At 39.1% G+C, this 22,455-nt stretch overlaps 1 protein-coding gene and 1 long non-coding RNA gene across 2 annotated transcripts; both read left to right on the top strand.

Annotated features, from left to right (window-relative positions):
• The first annotated feature begins 1,101 nt into the window (after positions 1-1,101).
• On the top strand, positions 1,102-7,949 carry LOC116582441. The gene is made up of 3 exons (XR_004282431.1): positions 1,102-1,185; positions 1,427-1,523; positions 7,540-7,949. It is a non-coding gene; the product is annotated as an uncharacterized LOC116582441 (long non-coding RNA).
• Positions 7,950-8,099: 150 nt separating this feature from the next.
• SERTM2 (serine rich and transmembrane domain containing 2) lies at positions 8,100-8,622 on the top strand. The gene has a single exon (XM_032329646.1). The coding sequence runs from the start codon at positions 8,297-8,299 to the stop codon at positions 8,567-8,569; it is 273 nt and encodes a 90-aa protein (XP_032185537.1). The 5' UTR covers positions 8,100-8,296; the 3' UTR covers positions 8,570-8,622.
• Positions 8,623-22,455: the final 13,833 nt, after the last annotated feature.

Raw genomic sequence — 22,455 nt, forward strand, 5'->3', positions numbered from 1 at the left:
CTATTATTATTGTATACTATTATTACCAATTTTGTAGTAAAAATTGCTGATGACCATGAGTTGTTGAATGAACAATGCACTAATGTTATAATATTGGAAAAGTGACATGAGGTCCATTCAGCTGCTCTTAACCCATGGGCCATGGAGCATGGAAATTCTATGCCTATTTTTGAGGGGGGGAAGGCCCACAGCTTTGATTAGGTTCTCAGAGGAATCCAAAACCCACAAGGGTTTAAGAACCACTGCTTAAAGAGCAGACAATTTGAGATCATGCTGCCTTGTTGTTGAATACTTGCTCCAAGCTTACTAAATTGCACAAGATACTGCCTCCTTGAGCCTCAGTTTCCTAATTTGTAAAGTGAGGATAATAATACCCAGGTCATAGGGCTGTTGTGAGGGTTCAGTGAAGTTCTCTACATGAATCACTTGAAAAGAGTAGGCACCCAAGAAATGTTAATCCCCTTCCTCCTACCACAGTATCTATAACACAGTAGAACCATTTCAAGTACAGGTGGACATGCCATTTATAATAGAACGCATACCCGGGACACATACACTTTCTATAAAGATATTCTGCACTTGCTTAGACGTCCAACGAGAAACTCAGACCTAGATTCCAAAACTGATGTTACATTTCCATAAGAATTCAAAATAAAAGTATTCGGTAGGTGCCAAAAAAAAAGAAAGAAAGAGAAAAAGAAAAAGAAAAAGAACGAAAGAAAGAAAGAAAGAAAAGAAAAGAAAAGAAAAGGTTTCCCGAACCTGGGAACACACCTCTGCATCCACTCTGTTTGCAAAGATGAAATCATGTAAATCCCACTGCATGCCAGCATGCTTGGTTTCAGTTCTAAGCATCTATTACTATCAGACCTTGGATGAAAAACCTCCTGATTTGAGCAAGACCTCTGATCCTATTAAATGACACATGGAGAAGCTTTGACAAAGACAGGGAGTTTTTGCTAATCCTACAGCTGTGTGAGGGAGGCTCGAAAGGGTTAAAGTGGAAGGCTTATACAAACTTTGCCTCTCAGCTTCTCTCTTATCTCCTCCCTCTCCGCAGCACACACCGCGAAGGCAGAGCAAAGCTGATTCACTACCTTTCCTGCATACTCTAAACTGTTGCCTGCAGAAAGAGGACCTGGGGATTTAAGTGCTCAGACTGCTTGCATTCAAGTGTTCCAGACGGTATGTGCACATCCACACAGGCACCCCTCTTGGCTCTTTGGGGTTTATAAGGAGCAGGCATCTGAAACTGCGCTCTGAAGCCATAAGTGGCAACTGGCATTTTAAGTAACTAATGCAAGGTGCTTTTCTGGGTTTGCGCTTGGAAAGGTCTGACTCTTGAGGAGACTGAGAGAGAAAGCATACTTTGCACGAACACTGTCCTGCTTCTCTGGCAAAATGAGGCTTGCATTTTATTTTCCAGATATGCCAGAGGTGTTCCCGAACAAGTTGCCTGTCGGTGCAAGCTTCAAAAGAGATACTTAAATGGCCAACCCCATTCATCCCGTAAACCAGGAAAGGTAAGAGAGATTTGGAAATATTATGATGTTATTCACGGTGAAATGAGCGGCATTATCTTATTTATCGGCAGGTGTGACAAATAGGCACCATCTGCAGCAGAAGATACAGCAACTCCCACTTGAGAAAGCTTATTACTTAATGGCTCTAGCCATTGAAGAAGCACTTGCTGCTGGAATTGTTGTGTTTTTTGTTTTTGTTTTTGTTTTTGTTTTTTTTCCATGGGGCTCATGTGAAACTAGATACTCTTAACAGCTTCTCCCTCAGTTTTCTCACCCTCACACTGGGCAGGTAAATACGAAATGGAATGCCTGCATTCACTCCTGCAAGCTGTTGCAATTGATCATTTGGGCTCTCTTGTCTGAATTGTTTCACTGACCATTTTCCTTACCTATCTCTTGGAATTGCAGAAAAATGCAAAGTTACCAGGTGAATTGTTTTCAGAACGTTATCATGTTAAATAACCAAGCAAAAGTAACTACTAGGAGCTCCTTCAGGACCAACAGTGGGGTCCGGGTCCATTTTTCTCTATATCCTGAGCACTTAGCCAAGTGCCTGGTAGGTGGTCGTACCCAAAGCTTTGCTGAATAAACATGGAACTGATTTAGGTGGTCCAGGCAGAACTTTGTTGCTCTTATTAGGAACAAGCTTTACCCAAGGGATCCCTTTCAGAGATGGATGGAGAAAGCTCCACATTCCCTTCATGATCTGGGTGGGCACATTATTTTACCTCTGTGAGGTTACGTATACTAGGTTGATCTGGAACATTACCAAAGACTTGGCATTTTGATGTTTAGACCAAAACACAATAATTCTTTTTTTTTTTTCTTTTTTGGTTACCAAGAGTTTTATTTACCAAGTTAATGACAAAACATGCAATCAGAAAACCAAAGGTGCATTCACATCCCTTGTGGGTATTTTGATTTACATTAGAAACGTGAAGAGAACCAAATGTTCAAGTTAATGGTGGACATTGGACCATTATTAAATTAATCTCTTTGCCTTTGTGATTCCCCCAAACTTCCCTCCCCCTTTTTTTCCTCCTCTCTCCTTTCCCAATGTTTTCCTGCATCCCTATCTCGATCTCTGCTTCATAGTCAATCATTCTCTCCCACCTCTTATTCATGCATCCCTCATCATCTTACTCCTCACATTTCCTCTCTTCCCTTCTGCCACTTTCTCTCCATTTCCCCTCCCCCCCCCCCCGCTAATTCCTTACCCTTTTTCCTATTCCTCACTCTCCTCCTTATCCCTCCACAGCTTTCAATCACTTTTACAAAGACTGGAGTCTGGTGATTATTTTATAAGCTTCTAAGTAAAGACTGCAGGATACTAAAATTGTGTAAGGGTCTTTCCATGAAAATCAAATCCTTCAGAAGCAATAGAATGTCAATTCATTTTGAAATTGCGCTGTGCTTTTTCTTCACAAATGGTGCAGAGCTTTGAACAGAGCAATCACATTATCTGTGCAACCCATTAATTAGTTAGCAATGGGAGCTATGGCAATCCTGTTTGGAAAGCTCTGACAAGAAGCTGTCACAGGTACAGGACCAGAGTAACAAAGGGGATTCCCCAGTACCTCACTCTTCGTTTACTCATCTCAAAGTCCTTAATGGATTTCAGAAATTAAATCAATAGACCTCTCTGAATTCACCAGGGTGTTTGGTCTCCTGCAGACTATAGAGGTTTTAAGAAATATGTGATTAGTTTTCCAAACCCTCAAATGGAATGTGTAAAGAGATTGACAACTGGACATGAGATCACTGTTCTACACGACTTCTCGAAGCTTTAGAGAATTCTAATAAATATTTAATAAATATTCAGACCTGAAGAAGATTCAGGGTCAAATGTGTAGGAAGCAGACAACGTATTATCAGTTGTTACTGAAAAGCATCTATAGACACAATTAAACTTCCTAAAATGTAAGTCTATAAACCCATCCCATGTTGCTCTTTAAAATTATATAATGGATAGTAGTAATTCAAGAGCAGAGTTTCTAACAGTGATTATTCCTTAATTCCAGATTATAATCAGGAATCTAGTTTCCTTTGCACAGTAAGAGATGGGAAAGAGCAATGAAAAGAAAAGGGAATTTCCGGCTGTTCTCCAAGGTATATGAGCAGTCAGAACAAAAATAAAACTATGCTTCTCTTCAAATTGTCAGTGCAGGTACATTTCTTTGTACCCATGCATTTATTCAATAATTATCAAACAGCTACTGCGAGCAAGGTTAAGGGATAGAATGTTGAAAAAAGATCCTCAAGGGGTTTATATATTACCACTTGGGGGGAAACACATAAAATAGATATTTACAATATTAGACATGTAAATTCTCTTGGAGTGATACAGAGCATGTGGAAATTAGGATTTAGGTGGGAAATTAAGGTCAGTTTCATGAGCCAAACCATGAAGAATGGTAGCATTTCCCCAAACAGAGATATGTAAAGATGAAAGGAACTGGTCAAATAAAAAAGGAAGGCAGGGATGTAGGTGATAGTGAACATTCCAGCTTGTTGGGAACAGAAGGTAGTGGAAGGATATAAGTCAGCCAGGACCAGGGCATTGTCAGTTTTGAATGCCAAGCTAAGGAGAATGGTGTGAAGTCCAAAGGCAATAACAATCCACAAAAGCAATATGTGGGCCTCCAAAACTTGACTCCTTTGTCACCCTATTTGATAAGTTGTAGAGAAATCATATGGTAATAGAATGCAGAATAAAAAGAGCTCGATACTTTTTTTATGAAGTTAAAAACAAAACTAAACAACATATTATTGAGGCATAGGTGTGTGTGTGTGTGTGTGTGTGTGTGTGTGTGTGTGTGTGAATATAAGCAAGGTAATGATTCACAAAATTTGGAGTATTGATTATTTTGGGGGGAGCAGTAAGCAGTAGGACAAGATGGGGAAGAGCTTAGGTAGATATCTATGGAAATTATTAATCATTGTCAATCTGAAAGTTGGTGGGTGTTTGATCACAGATGTTTGTCCATGAGTGTTATTTTTTTTCCATGCATGTTATGAAGTATGCAAATCTGTGTGGTTGAGGTCTGCAGTAGACTAAAAAGATACTCCAACGTTAAAGAGGCATCTCCCCTTGGCTGACACCAACAGTGAGTGTTTATTTTCCTTCCACTTCTCTCCTCTATGTGGGCTGCCCGGGACCATCAGAGTCCTGAATCTGAAGCACTCTCCTGTATTTGGAGAGGGGTGTTGCTCAGCCCCGGCTACAGATCAAGGTCACCTGTGGGGCTTTAAGTATTACAGACATTCATGCCCCACACAGACCTACTGAATCCGAGCCTCTAGGGGAAGGACCCGGTGCACACATTTTCAAACCTCTTCCTAAGGGATCCTGAGGGCAGCAGGGACTAGAAACCATTCCTTGCAGAGTGTGTTTCAAAATTCGAAGTGGTTACCTTATCACAAATGTAGATTTCAGGGTCCTAGCCCCAGAGATTCTGATCTAAAAAACAAGGAAGAGGACCTTGCAATCTGCATGTCCTAAGCATCTCCCAGTGATTCTGATGAAGGGACTTCCTGGGACCACATCGAGAAACACTGCCCCAGGGGTTCCAAAACACTAGGGACTCCGGGTGATGACTCTGTGTATTCGTTTCCTAGGGCTGCCATAAACAAAGTACCACATAAAGGGTGGCTTAAAACAACAGAAATTTATTCTCCTAGGTCTGGAGGCCAGAAGTCTGAAATCAAGGCATCAGCAGGGCCATGTTCTCTCTGCAGTCTGTAGGGTAGAACCCTCCCTTGGCTCTTCTAGTTTCTATGGTTTGCTGGCAACACATAGCATTCCTCGGCTTGCAGATACATCACTCCAATCTCTGTCTCTGTCTTCCCTTCTTATAAGGACACAAGTCAAATTGGATGAGGGCTAAGCTAATGACCTCATTTTGACTTGATTGCATCTGCAAAGAGCCTATTTTGAAGTGAGGTCACATTCACCAGTTTAAGGTGTTAGGACTTCAGCATATGTTTTGGAGAGACACAATTCAACCCAGAACACTGTTTTAAATAGTTTTTTAATTAGGGCCCCAATCCACTGATAAGACCGATTAGCTATGTTCTTTGGCTGGGATATCTAGAGAGAAAAACCTACAGTTACCTTTGAAAACTCGGTGTACGAAGAACCACTTGAAAAACTTGGGCTTAGGATGCATATTCCTGGGCCATGATCCAAGCTATTAGAATTCAGGAGGCCCAAGGAGAGGCCTAGAAATCTACATTTCAAATGACATGGGGGACTTGAGCCATGTATCACACCCTTGAGAAAAACTGGATTTAAGAGAACAAGCAAGGTCAAGGACCAAGTCATTTGTGGAGGAGCAGCTCCCAAGAACAGACCTGAAATCTGCATTGGTAACAAGCTGCTCTGATGAACCATTGCCTTTAAGAGATGGTGTTTCTAGGGAACTAAAGGATATCTACTGTGATTGTCTTTTCTACTTGCTAGTGAAACAGAAATCAAAATAAATGTAGCTTTAAGTAGTGGAAAAATGTTTCCTAGACCTTTGGTCCAAAGACAGTGGGAAGATAGCCTGTCTTTTCGCCCTTGTTTCTTATGAACCAGATGGCTCTGCTAGACAGAGCAGTAGATTGGTAGACTAAGAATGCTGATTACAGAAAGTATAGTATGGACAAGTGAATACAAATTTTAAGTGCTCCCAGGCTAGGGGCACAATTTCAGATTATTGTAAGAGTAGTATGATCGTGGGAGCTATTTCTATGAACTCTCTTCTGGTATGATAACAAGAGACAGAACTAGACTACATTGTCAGCTCTCTCCTACTACAGCACAGAGAAGCTTGATGGGTGATGGGGGTTTATATTGGTTATTTTAGTCATCCATATTCAAAATTCATGTTCAGCATGACAAGCTAAATCATTTTGGAAGATGTCAACATTAAGTAGTTGACCCCAATCACACACTGCAATGTTTTTACCAATAGAGACAAGGCTCTGTCTTTACCAATAATGGAAGGTATAGTTATTTTTTTGAAACAGACATACCCTCTCAATTCCTTCTGATCTATAAATACTGGGGAAAGAAAGTACATTCTAGGGGCACCTGGATGGCTTAGTTAGTTAAACATCTGTCCTTGGCTCAGGTCATGATCCCAGGGTCCCAGGATTGAGCACTGCATCGGGTTCCCAGCTCAGTGGGAAGCCTGCGTCTCGCTCTCCCTCTGCCCCTCCCTCCTGCTCTGCTGCCTCTTGCTATCTCTCTCTCAAATAAATAAAGATAAAATCTTTTTTAAAAAGTACATCCCCACTCCACAGACCTAAATGAGAGAGAAAAAACACAAAAACAAAATTGGGGGAAGCCTGCGTTCCTAAAAATTCTATGATTCATTAAAGTGAATCATGGCAGGGGGACCTGGAGTTTGAAAACTGAATCCTTAGATTTGGGTCTTCTTTATTTTTTTAAGTAAGCTCCATGCCCAACGTGTGGCTTGATCTCATAACCCTGAGATCAACAGTCACATGCTCTACCAGGCATCCCTAGGTCTTCTTTATTTCAGCGCTAAAATTTCCTGGTTAAGCCAGAGCAGCAGTTCTCATCCTGGCTGCAATGTGAGAGTCACTTGGGAGCTCTTAAAAAATACCAGTATTTGGACCCCACCCCAGACCGATAAAATCTGACTCTCTAGAGTGGTTTCCAGGCCCCTACTATGGAGGTTATGATTTAGGAATTCTACTTTGGGGCCCTTGGTCTTTATTTTATTAAGTACCTTGGGTAAATCTTATGACCAATTAGTTTGGAAAATACCATCCTAATCTAACCTAGCTATTAGTTGCTGTACAGTGATCTGAATTTTTCCTTTCTTTAATAACCATTTACCACTTAGCAAAAGGCATGCAAATTGAAAACTCAGGATATCATTTTAAAACTACTTTGCCCTTAACAAACATTTTTGCAATATGTCCCTTAATTTGTATCCCAAAAGAAATTGACATCTGTTTCTCTTAGATACCTAAATCTTCTGTTTCTGTTTTTGATTTTCAGGAGTATAAATCTGTTGAAGAATCTTAAGAGTCAAATCTTCTGAGCCTGGACAGAGTGCTGCGGGCATCTCTGAGGCCTCCTCCTTCTGAGAATTACCAGGTCTGACAACACGTTCCCTCCAGCCTACTGTGAGGGACGTCCTCTCGACTTACAGCCCTCAAGCCGTGGCAGCTGGGCAGGAACCTTACCTGCTCCATCCTGAGGGGAGACTCTGAGAGACAAGAAGGGTGAAAATTCAGATATGCTGAGCCTGAAATACACAAAAGCCTTTAGAAAGTCTCCTCACAGAGGAACCCAGTGAAATCCACGTGATTAGTGTGCACACTTAGATGAGCCGTAGGTAAAAGAGAGAACCTTTCTCCCACCATCAAAGTAGAGTAAAAGCCTGATATCACACTCTGTGATCTCTTGTGCCCATACCAGTATTATAGAGCAGTTTCACCATTATTTGTTTTAATCAGTATGAGAGTAGGACTGTGGAAAATAAGAGTTATTAATATATATATATTTTTAATGATTAAGAATTTCTGACAAAACCTATTGAGGGATAGGGGTGCTGGACAGAGTGTGGCCATTGCCAAATTAGAACATCACCATTTTCTTGCCTGTGCACCACTGACTTGGTTCAAGTTGTAACTGCTTTGTGTAAGATTATTAGAACACCTCCAGTGTATTCAGAGACGGTCTGAGTGACTGTGGAATGCCTTGAGGGCAATAGAAGGCAAAGAGAAACAGATACCCACAGAAGTCTTGAGTGATGACGGAGGTGCATTTCAGGTACCATGGAAATCTCACTGGCCGGGCCCATTTCCCCACCCTGGCAACAGAGGTCGACACCACCTCAGATAAGTATTCCAACCTCTACATGTATGTGGGCTTATTCCTGAGCCTCCTGGCCATTCTCCTCATCCTGCTCTTCACGATGCTCCTTCGGCTCAAACATGTCATCTCACCCATCACTTCTGAGAGCACCGAAAGTGTCCCTCAGTTCACAGATGTAGAAATGCAGAGTCGAATCCCCACTCCGTAAAGCCAGGCTGACGACAGGCTTTAGTGGATCTCAGTAAACCCTTGGATGTTGATGTCGGGGAAAGTTTATTTTGTTGCACGTGGCTTCTCGTGTAGGGAAATCAACAAGTTGTTTATTGAATAAGCTGTTCATGGTTTGTGTGTGTGTGTGTGTGTGTGTGTGCGTGCGTGTTGTTCTTTATCTTGATTCTGCTTGTGGGATATCTAAAAGGCTTAAGACTCGTTCTGTGCCAGGAATAAAGGAAATGGCAGCTGGTTGGGAGGGCAGGTTGCCATAGTAACCAAAGAGAGCCTGGGCCCTGAGCAAACCTCAGACCACAGAAATTCATATGCAGCTATTGTAAAAAACACAGGATCCCTGGAAGTTCCGAGAACAAGAAAGATCTGCTTTCACGGGGGTTAATGGTTCAAAGAGAGTACCCCTGAGAAAAGGACAAGCTTTAATTGAGCACTTGGACCCTAAAGACTGGCCTCTGCTGACATGAAGCTGATTCATGTCAGAGGTTAATAGAAGGGACCACAAACCCTTTTCCCAAAGAAACTATGATTTTATCATCCAAGGCCATTGGGTTTGTCCCAAACCAAAGAAGAGATTTAAAGAAACTGTTGATGTTTAAAGAGCAAGTTTGCAGAAAGAAGCTGCTAGTCAACAAATTCATCTAGAGAGGGAAAATGTGCATTTTATATCTGTGTTATTACTATTACTAGACTTTCAAAAACTTAGATAATGGCAGATGTATTACAAAAATCCGGAATCATGAGCTTCCCACAAACCAAGTGAAAAGTAAGTCCAAATGTGGTCATGACAACGAAACTTCCATTATACGTGCAGTTTCTTTACCTTTTTCCTCCCTCCCTGTCACGTTCCAGGATTGAGTTGCACCAAAATATGAATTTTGTTTAAAGATGGCCCTGGCAAAAAAGACCCAACTAGACTTTAAAGCAGAAATGAAATAATCTTGGTATTCTGTCACTGTATGATTGTGGCTTTGGACAAAACATTCAAGCCTCTGGGTGCCAGGTTTTTTTTTTTTTTTTTTCTGAAAAATGATCAGAGAGCTATTTAGTCACAGGGCTCCTTTTAGATCTGAGTGTAAGAAAAAGACAAAGGAGGAAAAAACTAAACACCACCCTCCTGCAAATCCTTATTAAGATCAATGTCCTCAAATGTCACATTTGTCTTTCCTGGAAAAGGCGTTTCCCTTCCTGATCCCTGCCAAAAGAGGAAGTGTTTCACTTATTACCTATAAGAGAAATATATTTTTAAAAAATTCCACTCCCATAAGTAGCCTAGTATGCCAGTAGTACAGAATTTGATTTTTTTAAAAAACGAATGTTCCAAAAGGGAACCAAAGGAGATGAGTCCTGTTTACAAATTAGAAATGAGAAGGCGGGTGGGTCATCTACTTGCCGCCAAAAAATGAACATGCACGTTGTCAATTTCTACCTGCTGAAAATAATGCTACCCGCCTTAAAAAATAGTCAGTTCTCTCTGGCCCCTAAAGGGTGGTCATCAAATGTCACAGGGTGCTCCCTCGGGAACTGCGGGTGTGGTGAGGGAGAAATGATCTGGACTGGGTTAATGCGCCCTCCGCCAGACACACAGCTCTCTCTAGTCTGTTACCAATTTAGATTGGCCCCTTTACTCTGATCTAAATCTAGCTTGGTGGTGAAATTCCCAAGTGCTTTCTACTTTTATACAGAGTCATTTGCCAATACTCTTCTCTCCAAGGGGCTGCAAAGTGTGAAATCCCCACATGCAGAGCTAAACTTAGCAGCAAGTCTGCTGCCTCTGGCTCACTTGTTACAATAAGCGGACCTTGAGAATTGGCAGCTGATTTCTGCACCATTCAGAAGAGATCGGCAGGCAGGCTAAGACTCCAATAGGGCATGTACTTCCCTTTGGCATTACGTTTTCCAAAACGCATAGTGACGCTTATATTATTACATTTGGTGGTTCAAGTTGTGTCTGCCTTCAAAGCCAGACTCCACGTACCCTTCAACATTTTAGTTCTTAGCAGCCTTACATGGACTTCATCGAGGGCTGGCAATGTTTCCCACAATTTCTTAAGGACATAAATATCCCCTTGCTCCAGGCTCTCTCTTTTGTGCTTGCAGTATTTGAATGCACTTTACGGTTAGAAAGTCAGTGGCTGGATAACATGAGGGAACTGATGAGACTTTCAACAGCAGTGACTAGCAAGATACTCAATATCTTGTTCCCAGAGCTGATGAAGAGACAGGCTACAAATTCATTCCTGTCCACCTGACCTCCTGAACCCTAATTTCTGGAGCTTAAAACTGCTCTTTAATCACTGACTTGGATGAAGAGTCCTGACTTATGATTAGGTTACTTACCTGGAAAACAACCACCCTCTTTCATCACAACTGCCCCATGGGATCCAGATCTTCACTGAGCATTAACCAAAACCCACAGCACAGTTGCACTAAAATGGTGACCTAACCAACGCCCCCCCACGCAATTTCTAGTGATAACATAAATGGAGCTGCATCTAAGCAGATGTGTCATTATGGTGACTCACATGGTACTTAATCTTTAGGAAAATAAACCGAATGTCTTCATCATAGCAAAATTACTGTAAAGACAATAATTTTTCCATTTGTATTAATTTTATTCTATCCCTCGATATATTAATTAACATATATTACTACTCAAAGAGGCAGCTAGAGCAATCAGTGGGCATAATTTAAATTTATCCATCTATCCAAAATGCTGACTTGGCAACTCCCTCCCCCATCCCCACTCTCCAAAAGTTGCATGATAACCTAAATGTATATAAACAGGTTATTTATGTGTAGATGTACTCTGTTTTAAGGTGAAAGAGTGATTCTTTACTTTTTATTATGCGGGCCCATAGGAAATTGTCATTTCCATAGGTCAAAAGTGCTCAACTCTCCACAATGTCATATAATTCAACTTAATAAAAAGAAGACTCACATATGAACTTTCTAAATGGTACACTCTCCTAATACATTTAAAAGTAATTCAATTTCTAAAAATGTACTTTGAATACATTTCAGAATCATGGGTTGTATAAAACAAGGTATATTGTAAAAAGACGTGTGTATTATGTATCAGGCAGGAAATATTAAGGTTAATCAAGTAAAGATGGGTTCATCCAGCCTAACCTTTCCATCCATGCCAAATCTGAAGCTTTGGACTCATAAGTGACTTTGACCCCACTGTACTTACTACGTAGGTCAGAGAGGTCCACTTGATTCAATGAAATGGCTATATTTAGTAATACATTTATTCACCTGCATTTGTAGTAAAGGAACTTTTTTTAACAAAATGAAGAACTGTGTAAAAAAAATTTGGTTTCTTTTGTTTGAAGTTGTCAATATTTCAGATAGATTCATATGGTATAAAAACAAACCTAATATTTCAATTATTATTTAGCATGTCATTTTTGATCCCTGGAAAATAAACTTCTTGGTTTGCTGATAACACATATCTATTGTCTGAAGAATGTAAAGAACATTAGTCTCTTCACTCTGATATAAATTGGAACAGCTGCCAATTTGTGGGGTTTGTAAATTTTTATTTTTATTTTTGAGAGAGAGCGAGAGAACGTGCGCACTCAGCACATTGCCTGACTCAGGGCTTGATCTCATGACCTGGAGATCATGACCTGAGCCCAAATCAAGAGTCATACACTTAACTGACTGAGACACCCTGTGGGATTCATAATTTTGAGATGTCGTTATTTCTTCTTATTCTCCAATTTCCCAGCCTTTATTTTCTTCTGATTTGCAAAGTTATTGATGCACTTGTTTCTATAGTAGTAAGATGTGAAAAATAGATAATGAATGCCAGCTTCCAGTGAAAGTGATCCAAGAGTGAGATAAGGCATCTAAAATATCAGTCTTTCAACATTTCCCTCCCCTCATAGGTTATCATTCTTAATGTACCTTTCCCTGTGCTTTCTTTATTTGATCCTCACAGCCACCCTGTGAGTAACTGGGTGGAGATATTATAGTTTGTGTTACGTGAACACAGAGGTGAGGGAGGCATTCATGGTTACACACAGGCTGAGTCAAGGTGATACTGTCAGTCTTTGAACTCCTAGTTTAGTACTCATCCCACCATGCTTTGCTTTCTGAGCACTGAATAGATATTTCAAAGCTTTCCATGCTGGAATACTCCAAGTTCTGCCAGCAACAATTGAGCTGTCTAGATGATTAACTCCCTGTGCCCAAATTCAAAACAAATAGGCAGAATTCCTCCATCTCTTCTATTTTATAGCCAGAGCAATGCATATTAACAGACAGGGAAGTTTACACAAAGGCAGATCCTGCAGCTTTAATTTACATGAATGAAGGGAAGAGGCAGAAATATGGATGGATTATCACCCACAATGCAAATCCCAGTCCTCTGATCAGTTGACTTAACGCCCACAGTCAATGCCAATCCCTCATCATATGCATGATTATCTCCCATCTCACCCCTAGAAAAGAGAACACCCCCCTCTTAGGTAAAAATAGTGCACTTTTAAAAAACTGTGTAGTGTTCTACGTGTAAACAACAGTTCTATTTGTGCTTTATGATAGATGCAATGACATTAAAAGGGAGAGAATTGTTGGCAAAAAGAGGGTCCTCCAGCCACAAAGAATGAATTGTTGTACCTGTAGGAAAAGGAGACAAAAATATGGAACATAGGTACGGCAGGACAAGGAAGTACACCTATTAAATATAAGTGAGGAGATTTTGAAAGATAACTTGAGCAATTCTAGGTATTCTGATTCATTTTCACATCCAGTAATTATTGAGGACATCATGTATGGACACAGAGGAGAATAAAAGAAACAGATCGTACAGTATACTAGACTAGGTTCTGCAGATCTAATCTGCAGTGGGCAAGTTTGCAATCTGGCAAAGATAATGAGTACCTAAATTCATTCATTCATTTATTCTCTTATTCAACATTTATTCAGCACCTCCTGTGTATGCTAGCAGTGAACACAAGGCACAGCCTATGCCCTGGTGAAGGTTATAGCATACTGGGATAGACAACACCAATCAGATTGTAACGGGGATACTGTGTTCTAAAGACAAGGCATAGAGTGCTTGGGTACAAATAAAATGGCAGGGATGCTGCCCTTCCAGGCCTAGAGTGTCAGGAAAGACTTGACTGAGGAGATACTATCTAAACTAAAATCTAACAGGTGTATAAAAGGAGAGAAGGGGGAAAACCTTCTATTGTGGACAATGCTATAGGTTTTTTTTTGTTTTATTTTTAGTACAAAGAGGAAGAGAACTCTTGCAGGACTATGGAGGACAGATTGAAGAGTGGCAAGAGTGGATGTAGGGTGACCACTTGACAGACCATGGCAGTGGTTCAGAAGGTTAGTAATACCTTAGACTTGCCACCAAGTGGTAGTAGGTAGGGATAAAGAGAAGTGGGTAGCTTGGAGATAGAGTTGGAAGATAAAATCAGCATTACTTCGTGGTGAATTAGATAAGCAGTAAGTGGGGTAAGTAAGAAGAAGGAGTCTAGAATGACTGGTTTGAACAAGAATGGTGGCTTTATTCACTGAGACACAGAACACTGGAGGAAAACTGGATCAAAGGAGATGTGAATTTGGTTTCAGATATGTTAAACTTAATGTAAGTTAAGTTGATGCCTTAATGAGGCATCTATATGCAGTGTTGAATAGACCATTGAATATACAGGTCTGGAGCTCACATGAACATATACATCAGAGGTGTTCGTGGATGTGATTGCCCAGGGAGGAGGCTGTAGAGTAGACTGAAGAAAGGACAATAATGTAATACAGAATAAGTCCAAATATGCTCCTCCCTGTTTGGGGATGATTAGGGACTTATCAAGCAGGTTGGAAAGAAGATTAGGCTTAAGGGTTTTCAAACTAAGGTTGCCCAGAGAAGCTTGGGAGCAGAAATAGAAAGTCCTTTGGGGAGAGGGAGGACTTCAGCCTGTGGAGACCAAAATCAAACAGTAAGTACAAAGGTTCAGAGCAGGACCAGAAATAAGACGGGAATAGAGCCAATAATCAGAAGCCAGAAACTAAAGGAGCAGTGTAGGTACAGGTATAGAATAATATAAAGAGGATCCCAAGAGTCTGCAGTGACAAAGCGTGGGTTGGCAGACACAAGAATGTGATTGTGTGGATCATGGCTCCAGCTGAAAGCAGGTGGCATTATCAAAAAGGGAGAGTAAAGAAACTTTAAGGAAAGGAGGATTTACAAAGGGGTCGGTAAGATTAAGGGCTAACAACAGATGGCAGAGCACCTAAGGACTAGCAGCAACAGAAAGCTTCTATGACCACTCCTGGGCTTGAAGGGGGCAAGGGGAGGGAATCATGATTGGAATCTGGCCTGACATGTAGCCATGAGGAAGAAACCAAAAACCTATGGCCTTAGATAAAGAGACAAAGCCAGTAGGGGGCTGAAGAATTAAATATCCCACTTTGTCCTCCACCTTCCATTCTGCTGTTGCAGACAGAATCTACCTGGATGCCACAGGGCAAACAAGCCTAGGTAATGCAGTTTGTAGAGGTCAGCCTCCTAAACAAAGAGCAGAGTGGAGAAGTTTTATGCACATGCACGTGGAGAAGACAGGGAATCTCCAGCACAGAAGTAAGTAGCCATACTGGGATGGCTTAAAAATCTGACCAGCGGTTTCCTGAATAAGATTTTACCAAAAAGCTATAAAGCATACTACTGGCTTTAAAAGTAGTTATATCATTCAGTCCAATCAGAAAAACCAAAACCACTCTAGCTTTCCAATAGAGGGAATTTAATACAAAGACTTGATACATATGATAGAAGAAAACTGGGAAGAGTGAAACAACCTACAGATGAGCAGAAGCAGAAAGGCACCACCAATCCTAGAGCTTAAGAAGTCATGGGAAGAGGTAATATCATCAGAGCTCAGCAGCTGGGACCTTCTTTGGTTCCCAAAATCATGGGACCACAGAAGGGGATATCTGGTAGAATCTGGGACCCTTAATGGAAAGGGATCTTCGGCAGGAGCTACAACCATGAAGGAGAAAGATTTTGAGCCATTTTTGGAAAAGCATGTTGTGGCTGATTCATGTCTTCTGTGGCAGAAAGGCTAGTGGAAACATACATGCCATAGATCTTTTGTTATGGACATTGGTATATTTCCTTATACCATGTCTGTGTAGCATGGGTAGAGTGTTACTGTAAGAGCTAGCTAGAAGCAGAATTCCTCTCAGGAAGAAAACTGTCCTTATCTGGCAGAACACGTATTAATAGGCCATTTCAGTTGTGGAAAGATAACACTCAGAGTATAGCTGGTTTGAGCTAGAAGCAAGAAATAGATGGATAAACTGTAACATAAGAAATGAACATGTGTTTGAAGGATTGTTGGGCATGAACTAGACATGACAGGTAAAAAAAAGTACAAAGTAGACAAGGGGACCTAGCAACATGGCAGGAGGCTAGGGACCAAGCAAGAGGGAGAACCAATGAAGATTCTCCCTCAGAAGAACTTCGAAGAACAGCAATGGTTAATGTTCAATTTTAAGCCTTTTGCTGTGATAGCCTAAAATATAACCCTCCTCAATCCCCCCCCCCAAACCTCCATTAAAGTCTGCAACTCATGCTGCCTGAAATATCAGTACTTTGGTAAACGAAGGGACAGAAGATGGACTACAAACACAGAAGGCAAAACAGAGCAAAAATGGTGAATTTGGCAAAAGCCGAAACTTGGACACAAAGGTTAATAAAAGAAATATAAGACTTCCTTTTACCCCAAACCTTAGATACTAAAACTCATTAGATGCCTAAAAACAGGTTAATTACACACCTAAATCAAGCCCTTTAAATGTTAACATTTCAGACTACCAGAATATCCAATACTTGTTTACCAGTCTAATAAATATGCAGGTGATGCTGAAATCTGCTAGCTATTTTTTTTAAAGATTTTATTTATTTATTTGACAGAGAGAGAGATCACAAATAGGCAGGGAGGCAGGCAGAGAGAGAGGGGGGATGCAGGCTCTCAGCCGAGCAGAGAACCCTATGTTTGTAATTTAAAGGGAGTGGAGTTGGAAAAGTAAAATAAAATAAATAAAGGGAGTAGGGTTTACAGACAAAGACTTTTAGCTTATTATGTTTCTAGTAATGAAGATTCCCCAAAATACAGCAGGTTTTTGTTTGTTGTTTGTTTGTTTTTTGTAGAATAGGCTATTGTTGAAACAGGTCAAGAAGGCTAATGACCATTATGAGATAATGATAATAAAAATCACTAACATATTTTGAAGACTCATTATATATTAAGCTATATGCTTAATATTCTACATGCATTCTTATTTAAACAACAAAATCCAACAAAATCCATTCTTACTTAAACAACAAAATACACATTAAACAACAAAATCCATTATCCTCATTTTACCTAGAAGAATATTGAGGCTTACAAAGGTTAAATAACTTGCCCTAGGTCATGCAGCTAATAAATGACACAGAACTGACATTCTAACCCATCGCCAAATGACTCCAGAAGCCATTTGCTACCATTATCCTCTACTTCCTACTTAATTCTATAGGAGCAATTCATATACTGGCTAAGAAGATGGCCTGGGAGACAACATATGAGCTGTGTGTGTGTGTGTGTACATCTCTACATAAAGACACTCTTTAATCCATGGAAAATATGAATACAAGATGACCTTCTCAATAGAAAAAAAAATCAACATAAATTGACATTGATACAAATTGAGAGGAGGTTGTAAAATTTTGGTTGACAAGACATGGGAAGTGATGTGTTCCTATGAAGTTGACCAAGGTGGAACTAGATGGCCTGAGAACCATGATTAGAATGTACTGAAACATCAACTACTTCAATTGTAATATAACTGGACCATCTGTGATGTTGAATCAGAAAAATAAAGATCTATATGGCATCTGAAAAAAAGGACATAAAGAATTGGCCATTGTTTATGAAACAATAGTACCTTTTTAAAAGTTTTGTTTGTTTGTTTTTAGTACTTTCTACTCCCAGTGTGGGGCTTGAACTCATGACTCTGAGATCAAGAGTCACATGCTCTACTGACTGAAACAACCGTGCACCCCACAACAGTACTTGGCTGCCTCAGTCAGTGGGGCATGCAACTCTTGATCTCAGGGTTGTGAGTTCAAGCTCCACATTGGGCATAGAACTTACTGTAAGAAAAATTTACTCAAAATTTTAAGCCTACAGAAATGTGCAAAGAAATACTAGAAAAGATATTGCATTTTACTTGTAAACCCATTACTACACCTTGGCAAGTCTTAACTCTTTGCAATATACTAGCTTCAGCTTTTTTTTTTTTTTTTAGCTTCAGCTTTTTTAAGAGAAATAAAATAATATAGGCAGAGTTGATGTTTCTGCGCTCTCCCACTTAATTCTATTCCTCTGCCCTAGAGCTAACTACTGAGAACTGAAGTCATCATCCGTACTCTCTTTGGACACTGAGGACTGAAATGACTTACCCCCCCCACCCCACAAATGCCTTATTCTTGACATTAATATGATGACTCTTTCAGGAGATTCTTGTCCAAGCAAATGGCTTGATTGTTTGTTATTAGCAACTTCCAAAAAGACTCACCAACTTTTCAATAGAAAGTTACAATGGCAGTTTGTTTGTTTGTTTTTAGGTTTTTATTTATTTATTAGACAGAGATCACAAGCAGGCGGAGAGGCAGAGAAAGAGGAGGAAACAGGTTCCCCGCTGAGCGGAGAGCCTGATGCAGGGTTCAATCCCAGGACCCTGGGATCATGACCAGAGCCAAGGGCAGAGGCTTCAACCCACTGAACCACCCAGGCGCCCCTCAATGACAGGTTTTGCCCTAAGATTCTTTGACTACCTCCCAAAATCCTCCCATTGCTGTTGTCACCAGTCCTGTACTGTTATATCATGGTCCTTATCCAGTCCTAATCAAGATCCCACACTATAAGACCCACATTGAACAAAACTTCCAATTCTCAATAAATTCTGACCTTTCCTTTCTCCCTCTGAGATACTACCAAAGCTTCGGGAAGGTGGTATTCTCCCCAAATAAACTCCACAAGTTGTGTTTATGCCATTTGAGAAGCCAGCATTTGACACATTATTCTCAAATTGGTATTCATTATTACAATGCATGATTTAATTTGTTTCCTACGTGGGTATGTGTCCATATGATATGTAATATCGTATTAAAACGCATGCCTTTAAACTTCATATGAATATACTATAATGTACATATCCTTCTGCAACTTATGATGATGATGATGCTTATTAGGTTTCTGATATTTATCATTAATTTTCACTCTTGTGTTCCATTGTATAAATATACAGCAGCACCCCCCCCAACAGTTTGCTTTCTGCAGTTTCATTTACCCATGGTCAACTGTGGTCCAGAAGCAGATGATCTTCCTTTTGATGTACAGTCAGAAGGTCAATAGTAGCCTAACACTACATCACAATGCCTAATCATTCACCTCACTTTATCTCATCATGTAGAGACCACATTTACATGGCTTTTATCACAATATATTGTTATGATTTTTCTATTTCATTGTTATTGTTGTTAATCTCTTACTATGCCTATTTTTATAGGTTAAACATTATCACAGGTACACACATATAGGAAAAGACAGTACATACGGGTTCAGTACTACCCTTGATTTTCGGCATGCACTAAGGCTCTTAGTATGTATTCCCCATGGAGAAGGGGAAACACTTGCTTTATCCACTTTCCTTGATGAGTGTTTACTGTAGTATTATACAAGTACAACAGCTTTCTTGTGGTTAGTATTTGCCAGGTATATTTTCACATACTTTTACCTATAGTATGTGTTCTTTTTTTAACTTTGTATCATTTTTTTTTTTAGCTTTGTACCTTACAAGTACAATATTAGTTAGATTTAGCTTTCTTATTGCATCTAAAAGCTGTGTGTTTTAACTGGTGAGTTCAGCCCATTTATATTTACTGGGATTACCAATATATTTTGACTAATCATTATCATTGTATTATTTCTCTTGGTTTTTATTTGCTTCCCCCTTCCCATATTTCATTCAGTAGCTTAATTTTTTATTGTTTTCTGTTCTCTCTACTAATTTGGAAATTAGGTATTTTATTTCTATTTTTTAGTGATTCACCTTACAACATTAAGATATTTTACTCAGTGTAAAGGGTAAAGTTCATCAGCATGTTTAGTCTCTTTCATAATACAATGAGCAGTAGAATTTTTCAGTATAATTTCTTTTCTCTCGTCTTCTATAATACTCTTTTTAAACATCTTATTCCCATCATTTCAGTTTTTATTTCCCATTTTTATTAAAGTGATTTGTGAACAAATATTAAAATTCTTGAAACATCTTGAGTAAAAAAAGGCCTTAGACAAATGGTAGGTATTTTATTATCACATTTATATTAATTTCTAGAACTGTGCTGTCCAATCCAATAGTTACTGGCTATGTGGGGCTACTGAGCACAGGGAGTTACTAAGCTACATGGGGCTTCTGATATGTAATTACTCTAAGTTAAGATGTACTATAACTGTAAATTGCACACTGGATTTCAAAGACACACCATGAAAATAAGAATGTAAAATATCTCATTCATGATTTTTATGCTGATTAGATGTTGAAAATGGGAACATTCTGGAAATTTTGTATTAAATAAAACACATTATTTAACTTAGTTATCTGTTTCTTTTTGCTTTTAGTAACATGGTTTATAGAAAACTTAAAATTGCACATGTGGGTTACAATTTTGACTTACATTATTTTTCTATCTGAGAGTGCTATTCAAAAGAAGCAAATCTTACCTATGGTGAAAAAAGTCTAAACAGTAGTTTTTTTTGGAGAGATGGGGGTGGGTATCAACAGAGAAAGTCAAGAAGAAACTTCTTATGGTGATAGGTATGTTTTACGGATTGATGGAGGTTAGCATTACACAGGTTTTTTAATTTGTCAAAATTTAGACCTTTAAGCTCTAATTAATGGTATGCATGCTAAACTGCTTAGGGTGAATTATATTGCTATTTTCAATTTATTTTGAAATGCATCAAAAACTAAGAATATTTGAGGGATGGATAAAGGGATGCATAAATAGGAAGTTGTATGATGAAAATATTGCAAAGTGTTCATTTTAGAATATAAGTGGTGGGTATATATTTGCATACTGTACAGTGCTTTCAATTTTTTGGTTATGTTTGAAAATGTCCATTACAAAACGATGAATAAAATTATACACGTGGATAATTTTATAAGTTAAACACATGAAACAGTGGTTTTCAAGACACTGGTTAGCAGGCAGTTAAGGATAGTTGTTTGTAGATATGAGAAGCAAACGAAATGACTCCTACAATGGCCTTAGCTTTAAGAGATTTTCAAAACCATAGCATAGGGTATTGAGGCAAAGGCCAGTGGACTTTCTCTATTGATATGGCTGAGTCTGGAGACACCAATGCAACAAAAGTTAATAAGAAAGAAGCAGGACCCCAGAGACCAGCAGAGGACTGCCCTTAAGTATATCCAACAAATGAGATAAAATGAGATCCATATCAATAATCATATGAATGCAAATGATCTAAAGATCTAAATTTGTCACATAGAATAAAAAACTGAAGGGATGCCTGGGTAGCATAGTCGGTTAAGTGTCTGACTCTTGGTTTTGGCTTAGGTCATGATTTCATGGTCGTGAGATCAAGCCCCATGTAGGGCTCCATTCTCAGCAAGGAGTCTGCTTGAGATTCTCTCTTTCTCCCCCTCTGACCCACCAACTCATTCTCTCTCTGTCAAATATTTTTTTTCAAATTATTTTTAAAAAGATATTTAAAAAATTTTTTTAAAAAGAATAAAAAGTTAAGACTCAATGATATGCTACTGGTAGGAAAAACACTTTAAATATTAAAAAATACAAATAGGTCTCAAGTAAAAGAATAGAAAAAATATAGCATGAGAACAATAAATAAAAGAAAGTGGGGGTAAGGTCATGGGGCACCTGGGTGACTCATTTGGTTGTGTCTGACTTCTGCTCAGGTCATGTTCTCAGTCCTGAGATCAAGCCCCACATCTGGCTCCCTGCTCAGAGGGGAGTCTGCTTCTCCCTCTGCCCCTGCCCCCTGCTCATGCTCGCGCTCTCTCTCTCTCAAATAGATAAAATCTTTTTAAAAAAATACAAAGAAAATTGGAGTGGCTATAGTAATATCAAAGTCAATTTCAGAACAAAATATTACTAGGGATTAAATATTTAACTTTGTAATGACAATGGGGTCAATTAATCAGGAAGACACAACAATCCTAAATGTTTATGCACTAAATTACCGGGCTTTAAAATTCATGAATCAAAAGTTGATAGCACTGCAGGGAAAATCAGATAAACCCACAATTATAATCTAAGAGTCCCTATGCTCCTTCTTGAATAATGGGTAAAACAAGTGGGTAGAAAATTAGCAAAGATACAGTAGACTTAAACACCACTATCAACTAGCCTGACCTGATTGCCATGTATAGAACACATAATCCAATAACACCAGAATGCAGTTTCTTCTCAAATGCTCAGGGAATATTTACCAAGACAAACCATATTCTGAGCCATAAAATAAATGTCAATAAATTCAGAAAGATTCAAGTCATTCAAAGTTTGTCCTTTGACCACAATGGAGTTTAATCAGAAATCAGTAACAAAATGATCCTTGGAAATTCTTATAATATTTACAAATGAAATAATATTTCTAAATAAGGCATGTATCAAATAAGAAATTAAAAGTAAAATTAAATAATAATTTTAACTAAACATAATTTAAGCACAACTTATCAAAAATTATAGGATGCTACTAAAACTATGCTTAGGGAAAATTTACAGCACAAGATGCCTCTATTAAAAAAGAAAGATGGGTTTAAAGT

Source organism: Mustela erminea, chromosome X, assembly GCF_009829155.1.
Source record: "Mustela erminea isolate mMusErm1 chromosome X, mMusErm1.Pri, whole genome shotgun sequence".
Taxonomy (NCBI): Eukaryota; Metazoa; Chordata; class Mammalia; order Carnivora; family Mustelidae; genus Mustela; species Mustela erminea.